We start from the raw sequence: 17,433 nt of genomic DNA, 5'->3' as shown, positions 1-17,433 counted from the left end.
GTATAAACACTACTTAGCAGAAAACAAGTGTGTTGTCAACATTATTTGCACACTGAATCCAACCAACTATACAGAAGGAATTAACTCTACCTGAGCTGAAACCAGGATATTTTTCCATTGCTTCTTTGCAAAAGAATCATGTAGACTGATCTGCAAAATTTATTTCATAAATTAGTGGTTCTTGTGTTTCTGCATTGCTTGAATGTAGGTTTAGGGCAATGTACATTAGCTCAAATTCACCCTGGTGTAGTTCCCAGTGTGTTTCCTCCATGTACTCCTCATTCAGCTTCTGCCACCTCCTGTTACAAGTTCCACTTGTGCAATTTGTGTTCTAGTCCTCAAACCTCCCAATATTATTTCTTAACCAGCTTTCCACCTTTACACTGATTTACTCTTTTCCTTACCTGTTAACTGCTTTGTTCTTGAAAGACCTACCAAGGATCTATTTTCATTGTATCTCACATAATGAATTAAATAACCAATTGTAACAAGTTGCTGCTTTACGCAAAAGCCAAATCTAAACTGGTGCTCATTTATCTTTTCAAACCTAACCTGGTCTATGTGGTTATATTAAAGACTACCTTGCTATCAATTATCTCAATGCTGAAGTTACCAACCAGAATAAAAGTCTTGTGTGAGGCACTTTTCAGTACCCAGTATGTCTGCTAATTCCTCAAACAAGTTCCTTTCCAAACCAGTTCACTTACCTGAAGCTGCCTTTTCATGTTACTATGTGGTTTGTGCAATCTGTATCTGCAAAAGTCCCCTGAAAGACCCACTGCACAAACTCCCACTGTTCAAAATGTTGACAACAGAACACAAACTCTCTTTTCTGTTCTGCCTGAATAGTTGATGTTCTGTACCTCTGACTCAAGGGAGAGTTAGACTTTTTTAAAGTGCAGAACTTTATAAATATTTCTTGAAGCATGTCATAAGGTTACTCTAGCAATCAGAATTGTCAGCTATAGAGTTGCTTTTACCCTCTGTACTTCTCTGACTTTTGAGTTCCTTCTCTGTGTTCCTCTGTTTGGCTCTGTTATATAAATACTGGCTCCCTGCCACAATCAGCAATAATGAGCTGCACTGTTAATTGATATCAGTAAGTTTACAGAGTGCAGGCCACTTCTGTCACCTACAAAAGCACTTTCATTGAGCCTTTGATCTCCTTATGTGTGTTGTCTGCATATCTTTAATGGACTTCCTTCACTTCAAGGAAGACACTTTTTGAAGAAACAACTCATTCTCCCTTGAGCACAACAGTCTCCTGAAACCTTTCCTGCCTGTTCAGTTTCCTTGTCACAGTGGAGACACTGTGCAATGGATACTGTACAGTGGATTTTGTAAGGCTGGCACTGAACAATTCTAAGTATGAATTGTTTTTTTCTGGTTTTGCTGGTGATGATTTAAAAGTACTTTCATTGTATTTTTTTATATATTTTAATGAGCATTGATTTTTTCAGAGCTTAGTTAAATCGCACTCTTCTTCTGAAGTATGTGTATACTATATGTGTATTTGTAATGTTTGGTCTACTACAAATTGAACCACAGCAGTAGGGAAATCCCTTCCTAGATAAATCAGACCTGTGTTTGAACACCATGGTTGAGGTCTTTGCTCTCATACTTCATTTCAAAGGAGCAGTCAGATTTTACTGTCAGTGATTTAACATCTGGATGAAAAATAACTTGTAGTTAAAGTCTTGGCTTTTGTGACACCTTCTTTGAGACTTCTTTGATTATAAAGTCAAGAACTGACTTGGGAGTTCTCATCTCAATCCTGTAGCTTCACTGCAAGAAACGATGCCACCCAAATGGAATGGATGGTATATTTTCCTGTTGTTTAGAGCTTCAGATCACATTCTGGCATGGTATTTAAGAAACACCTTAGAATGATTTGGGGTTTACCATATATGTTGTGCATATGGGAACTAATCCAAAGCTGTCACCTACACAGAGCTTTGGCTCAAGACTACAAGTTCTACCTACATCATTTGCTTTTTCTAGACTGCTTATGGGGGTTGAGAGAGTGTTTTGTTCTGAAGGCTTGTAGCCCTACTGGAGCAACAACTAATTGTAGCATCTTGTCTTGCCATGAATAGCTGCTTACTAGCCAGTGCCTCTTTCTGATTTCTCTATCTAGCAGAAATGTTGTCTGATCTCCAGTTCTTGTGGCAGTGAGAGAGACATTTCAAAACTGAGGTGACAGTGCACTATTGTCCCTGTTGTTGTTCATGACACAATAATGCCTTGAGGCTCCTGTCAAGCTGAGACTCCCATTGTGCTAGCTGGTAGAGAAAGACAGAATAAGATAACATCTCTGCTCTAAGGTTACTACCTAAGCAGACAGCATGGACAAAGCACAGAGGGGGAAAAAAACCATACAAAAGTATTGTTGTGATTTTGTGAATATGAAGTTGAGACACAGGTGGGAGAGTGGTACAATGCAGCCCAGTACTTTACAATTCCTTTTGGACTTAAAGGGAATATACCCATACTCACAGGGTAGCCCATGTTTCAGCAGTTCTGGTGTCACTCATCTCTGGAGTTCAGCAAAGAGCCAGGAAGAAGATCCTGCTCTCTTGATCCTCCAGTTCTTCACTTGAACTGCTGGGGTACAATATGATATTGATACCTTGTTTTTCTATTGAAAGAAATAAGGAAAGTTCCTTTCTAATTAAAAAACAGATGTTTAGAACTTTACAGGTTTACATGTTCATGTCACTTGTTAGAATTTTTTAAACAGCCTTATGCTGATAACAAATGCCCAAGTTTAATTCAAAGAGCACAGGAAATATTTTTGTTAACTATGTTAAGATCATTTCCCTATTACAAATGGCATAGTTGAACTGTTTTGTGAAGGAATCTCTAGAATTTTTAGATTTACATTAATAGTATGGAATAATCATCCTGTGGTGGTAACCACAAATTATTGAGCCTTTTTTGGCCATTGGAGGTTCAAAGTTGTTCCCTTTCTTTTATTCAGGACAGTTGTGAGTATTTACTTTTTAAAATGCACTGACCATGATAATTGCAGAAACTTTGTTGATGTGGAATTAAGCATATGCATAAGCATTCCTTAGATAAGCCTAATTTATTTAATGAAAATGTTCCAGAAAATAGCAATTTATTATTGGCCCTTTAGCAATTAGACTTATCATTCACAAAAGTGATGGCAGATCAGACTGTTAGTCTAATTCATAATATGTATTGGCTGATAAATTTCCCAACTGGTGTTTTTCTGTTCATAAAATCTGTCCATTACTAATTCACTTTGTTAGTTTCTAGTTCCTGGAAATGCAAGAAACTCAGTGTTTTGGTTCACTGGGGTTTTCATTAAATTTTGTCTAGTTTTTAGACTACACCCTTCTCTTATCATTGTGTGTAAGAGAAACTAAAGGAAAACCATTGCCTTGAGCAGTCAGATCTGGTACTTCTGAAACTACTTCAAAAACTACCAAGTCTGCCTATCTTCATGTGCATTATATGCCCATATAGTTAACTAACTCTAAAAAAACTACTGAGATATCCTTATGGAAGAAGGAAATCATTCATTTGGAAAGTTAAAAGTTTCTGTGATCAGTTTTGGTTTTGAAATTTTGATGATGCTTTGAAGAAGTTGTATTTTAGGACCATCCTCTGCTCCCTAAATATTTCCAGTAGAAATCTATTTTCATCCATGTTCATTTGGACAATGTTCACATATGTGTGATACATGTGATGTGCGTATCAGGGATACATATATTACTGACAGATATATATTCATTTCAACACATCCAGCCCTATGATTTGCCTCTTTCCTCTTACATTCCTCTTTGCTAGCCATCTCTAAATGTCTCAGTGGTTTTGAATTTATATAGTTTTTGTTCAATCAGTTCAAATATTCAATGTATTTTATGTATATCAGTAGAGTTATGTATCTATACCCTGAAGAGGATAAAAACATTTTGAAATCTGTTTCCTATTAAATACAGTTGTTGAAATATTTTTGAAGTCTAGTTTGGGCTTACATACTACTAGACATACACTACTTAGACATTTAGGAGGTGGAGATGGACAACTGGTGAACTGATAGACCTAGAGCTAGGAGAAGCCAGGGGTTTAGTAGCATAAATGCACCAAGGTCCTACTGTATGATAAGGCTAAAAATATGTTGTTTCTCTGTTACCACATGTTAGTACAGCTTTGGAGAGTAGTGAAGGAGAAAGGAGAAGGGATAAAATGTATGGTTTGGACCAAAACTATGCAATTCTTTCATCAGGTTCTGAAAAGTAATATGGGAAGCACCAAACAGATGACTTTCAGCTGTTCTATAAACCAGCAAGTATGCAGATTGTTCTTAAAGTCCATACCTTAGGAGCAGCCACAGTCAGCTTACAAAGATACCAGTTCCACTTGTGCAAGGTTCCTTTAGCTTGATTCTGTAACTACTCTATTCAGCCTTTAAAGTGTAAGATCCTTTCCTACTTGAATTTTAATTCTGGTATTGACAGATGCATACAGGGCATTCTCTTTTGTATGCCCTGTGCATTGGAAGAATCAGTATGGCCAAAACACCCAGAAGAAAAAACAGAGGAATTCACAACTAAATACCACATGAACTAGGACAGGACATATTTCAGTTAGCATTACGTAACACTCTACAGTACAGGCAAAACTGCATTACTACAGAAAAACTGTATATATATATATATATATATATATTTAAGGTTATTATCTCTAACAGTACAAGTACTCTAGAAACCAATTGGTAAATTTAGTAGGATAATATTAATTCGAAGTGTTGCAAGCACCTTTAGCTGTGATAAAGTAATGCTACAGTCCTGTAATTCTGTAAGATTATCACTGGTTTTCTCTGTGCTTCTTAGGATGTTGAAATTCATGAATATCATTTATGGGTTCAGTTATTTGCACATCCAGTTTACACATGTCTGCTTTACTCTACATTCCTTACTTTCCATCTGTGAAAGACCATAAAAGTCACTTGGGACTATGAAAGTACAAGGGTAAGAAGTATTTGACCTCACAGTTCGTGAGCTCCTCAAAGAAAACTCCTCTTTAGTGCAGCTGGAAAGAATTGTGAAAAAAACAATGTTAGTTACGGGAAGGGTAACAGACGCAACCTGCAACATTAAGAAATTTCAAACACTGGAAAAACAAATCCTTTCTCTTTATGGAAACACAGGATTTCTTTCTGGAAGAAGAAACATACACCCTCTTCTGAAGAAGCCAAGATGTCTAAAGGGTTTATGTGGCTTGTTAGCCACTGAGTTGTGAATTGCCAACGGAAACATTTTGCACTTACACAATAACAAACAAAATGTTGCTGGAGGCAACTTGAAAAAAGTGCTGCCAGCACTTGAAAAAAAGAAATTCTGGCAACTAATCATGTATCAAAATAGATTCTGAAGTAAGAAAATGCCTTCTTTTCACCATTTATTCAAACGTCTTGCTTTAGATTGCACCAAAACTGAAGGGTAGATGATATTTCCATTAATTCTGCAATTTCATGGGAAAATCTGGGAAGACCTCTCCCCCCAGATCATTCATATGGAGAACATACTCCAGCTTAGCTTAACTGGCTGCCATATGTTACTTCTTTTCCACTGATAAATAGCTCCCAGTACATATGTACAGATTAGTGTTCTTCAGTGTATTATGGCCTGGAAAGTGACCATGGGAACTTCTAACTCAGTAGCAAGATGCATTTACTATTAGAAAGGGTTAAAACAGATTGTTGTAATTGCTACCAACAGAACTAAGAATATTGTCTAAAAGCAAACTACAGCATCATTACAGTGAGGCTCAGGATGCATCCTTCTATAAAATCAGAGAATGTCACCAGCAGACAGAGCACAGTAGGGGAGCAATGTGCCTTTGGTCCATCAGGATATCATCTGGGGAGGAAAAAAATTTCTACCTTGCTACCTGTTTAAGTATGTTAGGGTGTTACTTGAAAGGGAGAAAACATGATCAAAAAATAAATTTATAAAAGAAAAAGAGGTTAGAATTGTTCGGTGATTGTAGGATAGCACAATCTTAAATGGTTATTTGAGTACTGTGTTTGCTACCACCGTATGTTTTACATGCACTGAGCTATTTCCATTGACTGTAGATCGCAGAGCATCAGAGGGGGGTTTTTTCTGCTTCTTCCACAAAATCTGCTTTATTCTGCTGACATGCTTCATAACTTTTCTTCATTATCTGCCTCCATCCTGTTTGGAGCCTGAGGGTATCTTTCTTCATAATCACTCTCTTTAAGCTTCTGCCTGGATTTGCTTTCTTCAAAGATAGGCTCTCTGAGCCTTCCTTTTCCTGAATTTTTAATTTATTCTCTCAGCAATCAGTTTCAATAATGTCGTGCTGGAAATGAAGCTACTCTTCAGATTTAGCAAACTCTTTAGATTTATCTGGCTGTCATGTTTTCATTTTGGATGTGGGAGTATATCCAGGTCAGCACTGAGTTTTGCATGAATTTGTTGGGGAGGCTATTTTCTTGTATTTTCCTTCTGAATATAGGACTGATTTTTTGTGTATACACTTCTACATATCTCTGAAGTGCTTTCTAGCTGAGACATGAGTGGAAGACCTAGTATTTTAAGGAATTTTCTGTGTTTAACTGACAGAATTAGGGGTTGTACAGTTCAAATAGCAGAAATCTGGTTTTAAGGTGATGAACACTGAAATACAGTTATCAACAATCCTGTTGATGCAGGATTTACATAGCTAGTTCAGAGAATATTTACTTCAGTGACAGGTGTTCATCCAGGGGTTAAAGATGATCCTCTGCTTTCCCACTGCATCTCTCAAAGCTTTAGTACCTCCTATCTCAACAGCATAGAAAAGTCAGTCAGGAATACAAAAGAAATTTGTGCTCAGCATTTCAGTTTTACATTCTTTTAATTAAACTTCTGTTAATATATTCCTTTAGTTTTTGTTTCATATAGGAGGATAAAACAAGTTAATTAAATCCACTATATTTTAAAATACATTATCCATACCCCTATAAACAAAAAAAAAATCCGACTGTAGGCCACAAAACATTTCCTGTGATATTGCAGGAATCCCAGAGACTTTCAGACTAAGAACTTCTGACAAGACATGAAAATGCAGAACTACAAATATTCATCTTAGCCTCATTCTCCAGCTACCACAGTGACAAAGTAACATTGATTGGAGAAAGAAAAATCCCTTTTATTACTGTTTCTTCATCTGTCATTATAATAAGAGAAAAATTAAGGTGAATTTTTTCTGTGCTTAAGATTTTCTCTGCTGACCCCTTCACAGATGGGAGATTGGGAACTGGAGCACTTGCAGTCTTACCTGTGGGGTTGGTTTGCAGACACGAGATGTCTTCTGTTCTCATCTACTATCAAGAGAGACCAACGAGACTGTGATTTTGGCAGATGAATTGTGCTCTAAACCCAAGCCATCCCTCGTGCAAGCCTGTAATCGCTTTGACTGCCCACCCTCCTGGTATCCTACAGAATGGCAAGAGGTAAGAATTTATGTGTAACCTCATTTTATGACTGCTTAAATTCCTCATTGCACACATTTCAGTGGTCAGAGGGCTGGAGCACCTATCCTATGAAGACAGGCTGGTCAACTGCAGTAGAGAGGGCTCCAGGGAGAGCATAGAGCAGCCTTAGAGTTTATCAAGTGTGCCCATAAGAAAGCTGAAGAGGGACTTTTGACAAGGGCATGTAGCAATGGGGCAAAATTTAAACTGAAAGAGGGTAGATTTAGTTTAGATATTAGGAAAAAATGTTTTAGTGTGAGGGTAGTGAGGCACTGAAGCAGGTTTCTCAGGGGAGATGGTGGATGCCCCATTCCTGAAAGTGTTCAAGGCCAGGTTGGATGTAGCTTTGAGCAACCTGGTCTAATGGAAGCTGTCCCTGCCTAGTGAGGGGCAGAGGGGGGTGAGGTGGGGTGGAACTAGAAGAACTTTTAGGTTCTTTCCAACACAAATCATGCTATGATTCTATGGTTTTGCTTTAGCCCATCAACAGGGATCATTAATCATTCTGACAAGCCATTAAAAAACTGCAAAGTGTGCATTTTTGCTCTTAAAAATGCTTCTGTGTTTCCAGAAGTAAATAATGACTGTAGCTATTTCTAATGCAAAGTTATTGGAAAACCTTAACAGCTGGCTATAGATTTCATGCAAAAATATCTGGAATATATTGGTCAGCAGCAGTGACTGGACTTGGGTGAGCTATGTCTAGGTTTCTAGGAATACTAAACTAGAAGGATTAAGGATAAAAGAATCTTTAAAGCATTTTGAGTATTTCATATATTCTCAAATAATAATTTAGTTTAGTACAAGACACATTCCTTATGCTTCAGATTAAGAAATGTGCATGAAACACTTCCCTTTGGGAGATGGATGCTTTATTACATTAATTATAAAAATTCCTGTCTACACAATGGGTGTGTACAAGGCTTTCCATCTTTAGAAGGCACCCTAAAATGAGTTAATTTGATGAAATCTGGTTGCAAATTAAAATACTTGTGCAATTCAAAAGACTTGAAGATGCTTCTTTAAATAGTTGTAATACTACAGTTTCAGTAATACACTGCAGGAAGGATCTTGCACTGTTGTCAAGACTGAAGGAAAAATTTGCTGTGTGATGTAGATGTCAGCAAAACACATCTTTAAATCTTCATTTTTGGTGTGTGCAAAACTTCATTCTATCCCATGTGAAAACTATTAGCATTTTGCATAGTTCTTACATATGCCTATTGAGTGTCTGTATATAAAATCTAGTCTTCACTTAACAGCCAGGGAGATATTAATGTACTCACCTGATGAACTTGGTTAGTCCATGAAGCTGTGAGAGCTTTGGGTTTGGGCAACCAATCCAGTAAAAAATATTTGTTCCAGTCTGATGGTCTGTCAAAGCTAGGTAATGGCTAGCTATGGCTTTAGTGCTCAGTTTAAAACAATTCAGTGATATTTCATGCTTTAATTTGTGTACTGATACTCACACACATGTATTTACTTAGCTGTACCTTCAAAAATTTCTGAACTACAGGTGTAATAAATGTTGTATTTGCAAACAGCAAATAGTATTCTACTAGTTCATAACATAATAACCTAAGTCAAGCATTTTAAAATTAGGATATGCTAGAAGGAGCTCCTATGCTTGTCAGTCCTATAATTGGCCACAGTCCTTACAGAAAGCAATTTTCTTGAAGTATATGTGAACAATCAGAAGAGACATATGTTATAGTATGTGAAAAAAATTTATTTGCTGCTAACAGTGATGATTACCTACAGGCCACACTAGAACGATACCAAATTGTTTCTGCTAGCGCTATCTCCAAACAGATTTTTTTCCAAGATTGTAACATCTTCCTCATCAGTTTAAACATGCGTACTTTCATCTGTCTAAGATAACTTTTCCAGCTGTTCAAGGGCTCTCAAGTTCTGTCTCTTTGAAAGGTTTAGCAGATCTTAGTGATGAGGAAGCTTGACTAAGTATAAAAGCTTTAACAACTATGTTAATAAGAAATTAAAACAAACTGTTCATAGGTTCACACTTGTGGTAGCTGGTATCTTCCCTGGGCAAGAGAGACCCTGTGCAATTCATTGCTGTAGTTCAATAAAGGTCATATGGTAGCTCTTCTGCCTTACTTCCACAGACTTTTCAGGCTATGCACTGAATATTTACTGTGCTTACCTTTCACTGGAAGAAAATGGCACAAAAAACATGCTTCTCTGCTGTCTTCTGCTTCTGTTCAGATGAGTACTGTGCCAGAAAAAACTCTAATCCATCAAAATCAATTTTCATTCTCCCATTTCTTAAGGATATCTGTGTTCCTTCTTTGCAACACCATCATCTTTACAGATATTTCCACCCTGCAGGAAAGCCAGACCTTGCAGCTCAGTCTCACGAAGGTTTCCCAACTGAAAACCTGCACCATGAGGCTTGTGCATTACACTTAGGGATATTTACAGCTGCTGGTTTCTGAGATGTGGGAAGAAAACATTTGGAAAGGCTAAGACAACTTCTGGAGGTGACCCCCAGTCATGAAGCAAAACTGTAGATCACTCCAGCAGAAGAAAACCTGAAGGATTTCTTTCCTTGCTTTAAGGGACCTGCAACACTTCCCATCTCCCAAGGCTCCTCAGAGAATTCCCCACACACAGGGAGATGAAGGGCCCTTCAGGGAGGTGCCTTCCTCACCCTAGGGAAGGTATTCAAAGCTTCACCAACTTGAAAGCATAAAATCTGTTCTCCACACAGCCTGACTTCAATACATTTCTTTGGCCTCATCAGTGGAGTTTGTGGTGCTTTTCAGACCACTCACTCACACTGGTTTAATGCAAACACATACCAAAAAAAAAAAAAAAAAAAAAAAAACCACCAAAAATCCTTCAGAAGATTTAAACTCTAATTACCAGTGTTTTCTTTTGTTTGTTTATAAGGAAGGACTGTCTGAATTAAATGCCATTCAAAGCCGCAGTATTTCTGGTAGATAAACACACAATAATTATCAGTGTTGTAACATTAAAAACAATTTTTAAAACATCTTTTTACATATTCCAGACTATTTATTTTTAAATATTTCTGTGTCTTAACTAAATGCATTAGAGTCTTTATCATTTTCAGTGGTGCACTTCTGGAGCAGAGTTTAAGCTGTCATTTTACAAGGTCCTATAAATATCTGTTCTACATACCTGAAATGGGAGACATCCATTAGTAAATTTTCATCCACCTTTGTTTTATTACTGAATAAGTGCTATAGTCTTAGTCCCAACATTCTTTATTTGCTCGAGTGCTGTCTTTGCTTCAAAGATAATTAGAAGAATGACTTTAAAACAAAGTCATCATGGGAAAATTTATAGTATTTTCTTATATTTTCCCTTCTATTTCCATACCATAAAATGTCTCTTCTAAATTTTCAAGAGTCAGGTCTTAAAAGAAACTGAGAGACCTTATGAGAAAAAAGTGTTTACTCCTTTTGCAGGTGCTTTATCTTACTGTGGAATCATAGCAGAGAATTAATTTTTAACAGTAAGGAAAAACCTATATTGTGGTATACCTTGAATAGACCACAGTGTAAAATTAAACCACATGGGAGACACGGAAAGGAACCTGGGGGTCCTGGCTGATGGCAAGTTGAACACAGGTCAGCAGAGCCCTGGCAGCCAGGAGGGCCAGCCCTGTCCTGGGGTGCATCAGGCACAGCATGGCCAGCTGGGCAAGGGAGGGGATTGTCCTGCTCTGCTCTGAGCTGCGGCAGCCTCACCTCGAGTGCTGGGGGCTGGTTTGGGTGCCAAAATATGAGAAAGACATTAAACTACTGGAGAGAGTACAAAGGAGGGTAATAAGGAGGGTGAAAGGCCTTGAGGGGAGGCCATATGAGGAGCAGCTGAGGTGACTTGGTCTGTTCAGCGTGGAGGAGACTGAGGGAAGCCCTCATTGCGGTCTACGATTGCCTTGTGAGGGGGGAAGGAGGGGAAGACACTGATCCCTTCTCTGTGGTGACAGTGACAGGACCCAAGGGAATGGCCTGAAGTTGTGTAAGGGGAGGTTTATGTTGGATACAGAAAAGGGTTCTTCACCCAGAGGGTGGTTGGGCACTGGAACAGCTCCCCAGGGAAGTGGTCACAGCACCAGCCTGAGAGAGATCAAGAAGTGTTCGGGCAGTGCTCTCAGGCATATGTGACTCTTCAGGCTGTCCTGTGCAAGGACAACACTGTGTAAATGAATAAAATCCAAGAAGCAAGAAAAGGTATTTTTTGTCTAAGAGTTGGAAGGGCAAAGAGACTTCCTGAGATTTACTGATTGACATACTTTGTGATATTTGGAATGAGTAACCCATTTGGTATCTTGTATATGATAAAAGTCATTAGGCAACATTGGAATAATACTTTTAATCATATTTTTCTTCCACCTTAGGAATGAATTTTCCTCAAATAAGAAGCTGAAAGACATTTACTTCTGTTGAAAACTAATATTTTTCTTGCTTAATTTTTTGGAAGTCTTTGAGCTTGTAACATTCAAAATAAGTAAGACAAAAGCTAATTTTAAACATTAAAAGAAACCAAATACAAAAATTTCTTTCTGCACTTCCTGTCTTTCAAAGAAAATGTTTATCCTAAATATTCAGGCTAGCATTAAAGCTCATGCAGGTCTTTATCTCCGGGAGAAAGGCTTTTCTTGACTGCAAGATTTTTTAAAACACTCCCTTTTTAACTGCTTAAGTATACTTTTTAATACTTCTCCATATTATTGTCTGTGTCTCTTGAATAATTGCCATGTCACAAGCTATAAGCAACTCCTGGTCATGTACATGCAACGCAAGCTCCCCCTTTCCTTTGCTAGAAGAACAGAGAAAAGCAGTTGAGCTGGCCAAACTGAGCAGAACTGGAAGCCTGTTACCAGCCTCAGGAAAAGGGGCTGAGCAACTTAAATTTAAAAAAAATATTCAGGAAAACTTCTAAATTTAGTTACTCAAAATTTCCTGCCCTGTTTGAGTAGAAAAATGGATGTAGAGAGGGATATTTACATTAAAGACAGAAGGGAGATATTCTCTGGATATTAATAATCTCAATTTATTTATCTACTGCTGGACAAGACTTTTCCACTCTTTCTGACACTGTTCATGTCAGAGCTCAGACACAGATGTTACTATTTAGATTGTCCACATCACATGCAATTGTCTCATTTTCCAGGTGGGGAGGACAAATTTCTCACCTCCATACTGCAATGCTGACCCACTGTTTCTGTGTCTTTTGAAAGAATACCTTAAAACAGAACACTTCAGAAATATGAAACTGATTTTCTAAATATTAGCAAACTAAGCTGCTTCCCTTTTCCAAAATAATTTTGACGTTTTAAAAGCAGTCTACTTTGAGGTCTCTGAAATTTTTGTTTTATGTTTTGTATTTGGCCAAGACCAAGTGTTGATTTCTACCCTAATTCATAAGTAATTTTTGCAGCAAGTGGGGTGGTGAGGGTATGGTGTGAGGTGGTTGTCTCTCTTTTCTCACAGTGTTCACAGACCTGTGGCGGTGGTGTCCAGAAGCGAGAAACACTTTGTAAGCAGCGCCTGGCAGATGGAAGCTTGTTAGAGCTGCCAGAAACCTTCTGCTCTACACCAAGGAACATTACACAACAAGCCTGCAAAAATGAGGATTGTCCCAATGAGTGGCTTTTCTCTGACTGGACACAGGTATACTATTTGTTTGCATGAGTATTGTACAGATCTTGGAGATGAAGTTCCTAAGCCAATTGGGATAGAGGACCCAAATAAGGTCAGACTCTACAAAGCATGTTATGCCCAGTTTTGTCCTGTAATCTGTCCCTATCATCCTGGTTGGGGATGTTATCACTAGTTCCATGCTCCTCTGTGATGTCTGCCTCCACAGATGTGCTTTAGCATCTGACCAAACCTTTAAGATCCTTCTGCTGTAAACACAAGTCACACTCCAAACAATAAATCCCTGCCTCTATCTATGCCTATGCTTATTATTTCATCCAAGGAATCCATGAAGAGTAACCTTTATTATCCTAGGCTAAATGCTCTTTGTTGCCAAAACCTAGCTGTTCTGATCTCAATAGTCTTTTCCTCTGGGGGCCACTCCAACCCTTTCCTATGATGAAAAGAATATAAAAGAAGAGGAAGTGGGGGAACAGGAGAAGGGAAGGGGGAGGGGGAAGGGGGAGGGGGAAGGGGAAGGGGAAGGGGAAGGGGAAGGGAGGAGAGATATAATAAAAAAGTAATTTTACTTTATAAGGTCAAAGCAAAGGCAAAGGTTAATGGCAGTAAGCATGAAAATGATTCCACATCTTGCAGTCTCTGCCACCACTCTTCCAGTCCTCTTTCATGGAAGGTAGTGGAAATTGTCTTGTGGAAGTTGTAAATGAAATGCCAATCACCCTACAGAGTTGTTCCACCTGCCCCCTTTTTACGGGGATCTGTCTGGGCATTTTACTCAAATTAGTGGATGTTTTCATAAAGTCTTCTGCCAGGAGACAGAGCCATTCTGGCAGTGAAGACGGTAATTACAGTGCTTTACCCATTTTCTAGCTCTTTTTACAGACTTTGCTCCAGTGCAAAGACACTGTCTGTATTTCTTTTTCCACAATGCTATATGCATAAATATGAAACTAAATAGTCAAGATGAAGTCCATCAGGCCATGTCCACCTGTGCAACAAGCACTGCAGTCTGGTATTAGAGGGTTTATACCATTCTGTGTAGACCATGTGTAGTAACTACAAGGCTGAGGTAATTACTCGATGACTACAATATTCATCCCTTTATTATTCCTAAAGGGATTTGCAACAGAAAAGCTTAAAGATTAAGTTTAGGCCAGATTTTATCTGGCCCAGAACGCAACTGTGATCTGCAACTCTGTGAGGTCTGCTCTTGGACACGACCTGGAATTTTTCCAGCCAGCAGACACAGACACACAGAAACAAAGCTCAAAGACTGGCTTTGAAATGTAGCACAGTACCATTAAAACAAGAGGCACCATCTGAGAGAAAAGAAATGGTAACAGGAGCATGGAAAGAAACTAAGCCTTACAGGACAGAAAATAAGTATTTAATCTCCTTACTGTGCCTGCACTGTTTGTAGCTGCGTGGTCAGATGCTGCTCTGCTTTACTGCAACATTTTGAAAACTGTACTTGCTCTATCCTGTGGTGTGTGTATGGAATGTGGATATGGGAGCTGAGGAGGGAGTGTATGACACGGAGCACCTTTTTCATTTCTCCTCTTGTCTGTCATCCTGTTCCTAGTGTTCAGTGAGCTGTGGAGAAGGCACGCAGAGTCGAAATGCTATTTGCAGAAAGATGCTGAAAACCGGGGGCTTTATCATCGTCAATTCCTCACTCTGCCTCCCTTTGCCATTCTCATCCTTGATCAGGCCCTGTTCACTAGGCCCCTGTGCACGTAAGTGGAAAAGGTGTTTGGCAGTGTCTGGGGAAAAGGGATTGGAAGTGCTTCACTAAGAAATCCATGCTATTTCCTGCTTCACAGCCTGCTTTCACGTAGTATTACTCAGTCTTGTGGAGTGGGTTTTTCTGTCGGTAAATAAGTCAAGCCAGTGGAGCAGTGCTACAGATTTCACTAATGGAGCTGGATATGACCCAGTGTGCTGGAAGGGAACTACTAGTTTCTGGAAGAACTGGCTCAAAATTCTGACCAAAATCTAGATCTGAATTTCACAGCTGAAATGTAGAGGCTCAGAGATACAGCACAGCAGCTGGAGAGCTGGAGCAAATAAACTGTCTGCTAGAACAGCTGCAAGGAAAATGGTTGGTAAGGGATTTTGCCGACGATCATTTAGAAACCTATTATTTCATTATGTCACTACAAATCCTCTGTGATCTGAAATTTCTAATGAACCATGCAACACAAGTTAGATGTATTTTATGTTGGTAGTTCATGCATTTGCTTTTGTCTGTCACAAGTCCCCCTGTATATTCTCCCCTAGTTTTCAGTAAGCCAGCTGGATATGTGAAAGTCAGCCTAGCTTCAGCTTGCCTCTGAAACTGCTGAATGTTGGATATGTAGGGAGAAAAGAAGATCTGATGTTTAGAACTAAGGCTTGGACCAAATTTTGCATGGTGTTTACTAATAATATGCCTATGCAGCTTAATGTAGTGCTTCATAATAAAGATCTCTGACACAGAGATCAGGAAACCAGAAGGACATGCTGAATTAGTGAACTTTACCACATTTTTAAGCCTAGCCCAGAGAGTTTTTTTCTGTCCAAGAGTACTCCTTGAGGTAGCAAAACTTTCATTCTTCCTTACTGTTGTGAGCTGCAAGATCACGTTGTCTTTGAAGGTTTGGATGAAAAACACTTGTCTATTCAGTGCATTTCTTAAATAACAGTCTTTGTTTAAGTACTTTAACAAGAATTATGTTTCCACTGAAGTTTTCTCTGTCCCGTAAAGCTTTTATCCCTGGCTATTTGGTTTCTGCATATACCCTGGGCTACTTTCACATTCCTGAAGTGTGCCTTGTTATTCCTCTTATTTTGACTGTTCTAATTTAATGTCCAGCAACCGGTGTCTATTTTCTCTCTTTACTGTCTAATGGGTCAAATGCTGCCCACAACAATGTAAACTACTTGTTTTGTTTAATGGTATCACATCCTAATTATATAATGATATTTCAGGGCACAACAGACCGGCTCATAAGCAAAGCCCCCATATTATGGCTGTAAAGCAAGTTTACATCCAGACGAGGAAGCAGAAGAAACTGCACTTCATTGTGGGTGGATATGCCTACCTGCTGCCCAAAACTTCTGTTATTCTCCGATGCCCTGCCAGGAGGTTCCGGAAATCAATGATCACTTGGGAGAAAGATGACAAGAGGCTTGTCAGTTCAGCTCACATCACCATTGCACCCTACGGGTACATGAAAATCCATCATCTGAAGCCTTCAGATACTGGGACATACACCTGCACAGCAGGGCCAGCCCAGGAGCATTTCATAATTAAACTGATTGGAAGGAACAAGAAGATCATTGCTGGGCATCCAGCTGGTATTAGGGAGGAGGAAGTCATGAGAAAGGCTGGCTTATATGATACCTTGCGAACAGAGGATAAACATCTCAATGGGATTTTCTTCAATGGTAGCAGGGCTGAAAAGCGAGGGCACCTTGCTAACCCCAGCAGATGGTATGACAATATTGTCTCAAGGCTGCTACAGCTCAGGGGCTGGCCAGCGGAAAATTTGGAATCATGGGAAGCCCAGAAGTCTGTGGAGAGAAACGCATCCTCAGAAGAGGACCAGAGCCAGGAGCATAGCCTGCCATTTACGATGGTCACAGAGCAGAAACGTTTGGATGATATCATAAGAAATTTGTCTCAACAGCCTGAGGAGCTTAAAGATATCTACACTGAGCGTCTTGTTGTGCACCTGGCTGATGAGGTTTTCAAGAGCTACTTGGACCACCAGGAATCTGTCCTCAAAGCATCAAGGCGAAAAGTTGATTCACCCTCAGTGGAGTACCCTTTCCACAGACGGGTTTCTGGATTTACCAGCTCCCTGAGGACATCATCTGCTGAAACATTTATTCCCACCTCTGTAGACCTGGCAAATGGCTTGCTCAGGCCTCATCAAAAGCCTGCCATCCTCCGAAAGATTTCAGCAGCACAACAACTTTCTGCTTCGGAGGTTGTCACCCACCTGGGACAGACAGTGGTCCTAGCAAGCGGCACACTGAGTGTACTGCTTCACTGTGAAGCAGTGGGAAACCCAAAGCCCACCATCAGCTGGGCTAAGAATGGAGAGGAAGTGAAATACAATGATAGGTAAAGCATGTTATTTAACTTTCAAGAAAATAATTGATATTTTGACTTGTCACTTTCCACGTGTTAATGCCTGTCAGTCCTGTGGACAAAACTACGTTTTGCTGTAGTCTGATTTCATAACAGAAAGAAGGGCAAGTGCATGTGATTTGGCAAAT

General features: G+C 39.2%; 1 protein-coding gene across 5 annotated transcripts in view; it reads left to right on the top strand.

The window, feature by feature from the left end:
• ADAMTSL1 (ADAMTS like 1) overlaps nt 1-17,433 on the top strand; it is a 398,190-nt gene that overhangs the window by 337,632 nt on the left and 43,125 nt on the right. For all 5 annotated transcript variants that reach the window (XM_038124997.1, XM_038124998.1, XM_038124995.1 and 2 more), the window contains 4 exons: nt 7,282-7,492; nt 13,000-13,179; nt 14,750-14,903; nt 16,138-17,278. In XM_038124997.1, coding sequence (XP_037980925.1) covers nt 7,282-7,492; nt 13,000-13,179; nt 14,750-14,903; nt 16,138-17,278 — 1,686 coding nt within the window. The remainder of the gene's footprint in view (nt 1-7,281; nt 7,493-12,999; nt 13,180-14,749; nt 14,904-16,137; nt 17,279-17,433) is intronic.

Source organism: Motacilla alba, chromosome Z, assembly GCF_015832195.1.
Source record: "Motacilla alba alba isolate MOTALB_02 chromosome Z, Motacilla_alba_V1.0_pri, whole genome shotgun sequence".
NCBI lineage: Eukaryota > Metazoa > Chordata > Aves > Passeriformes > Motacillidae > Motacilla > Motacilla alba.
The sequence above is the reverse complement of the archived record's forward strand: the minus strand, read 5'-3'. Positions and strand labels throughout refer to the sequence as shown.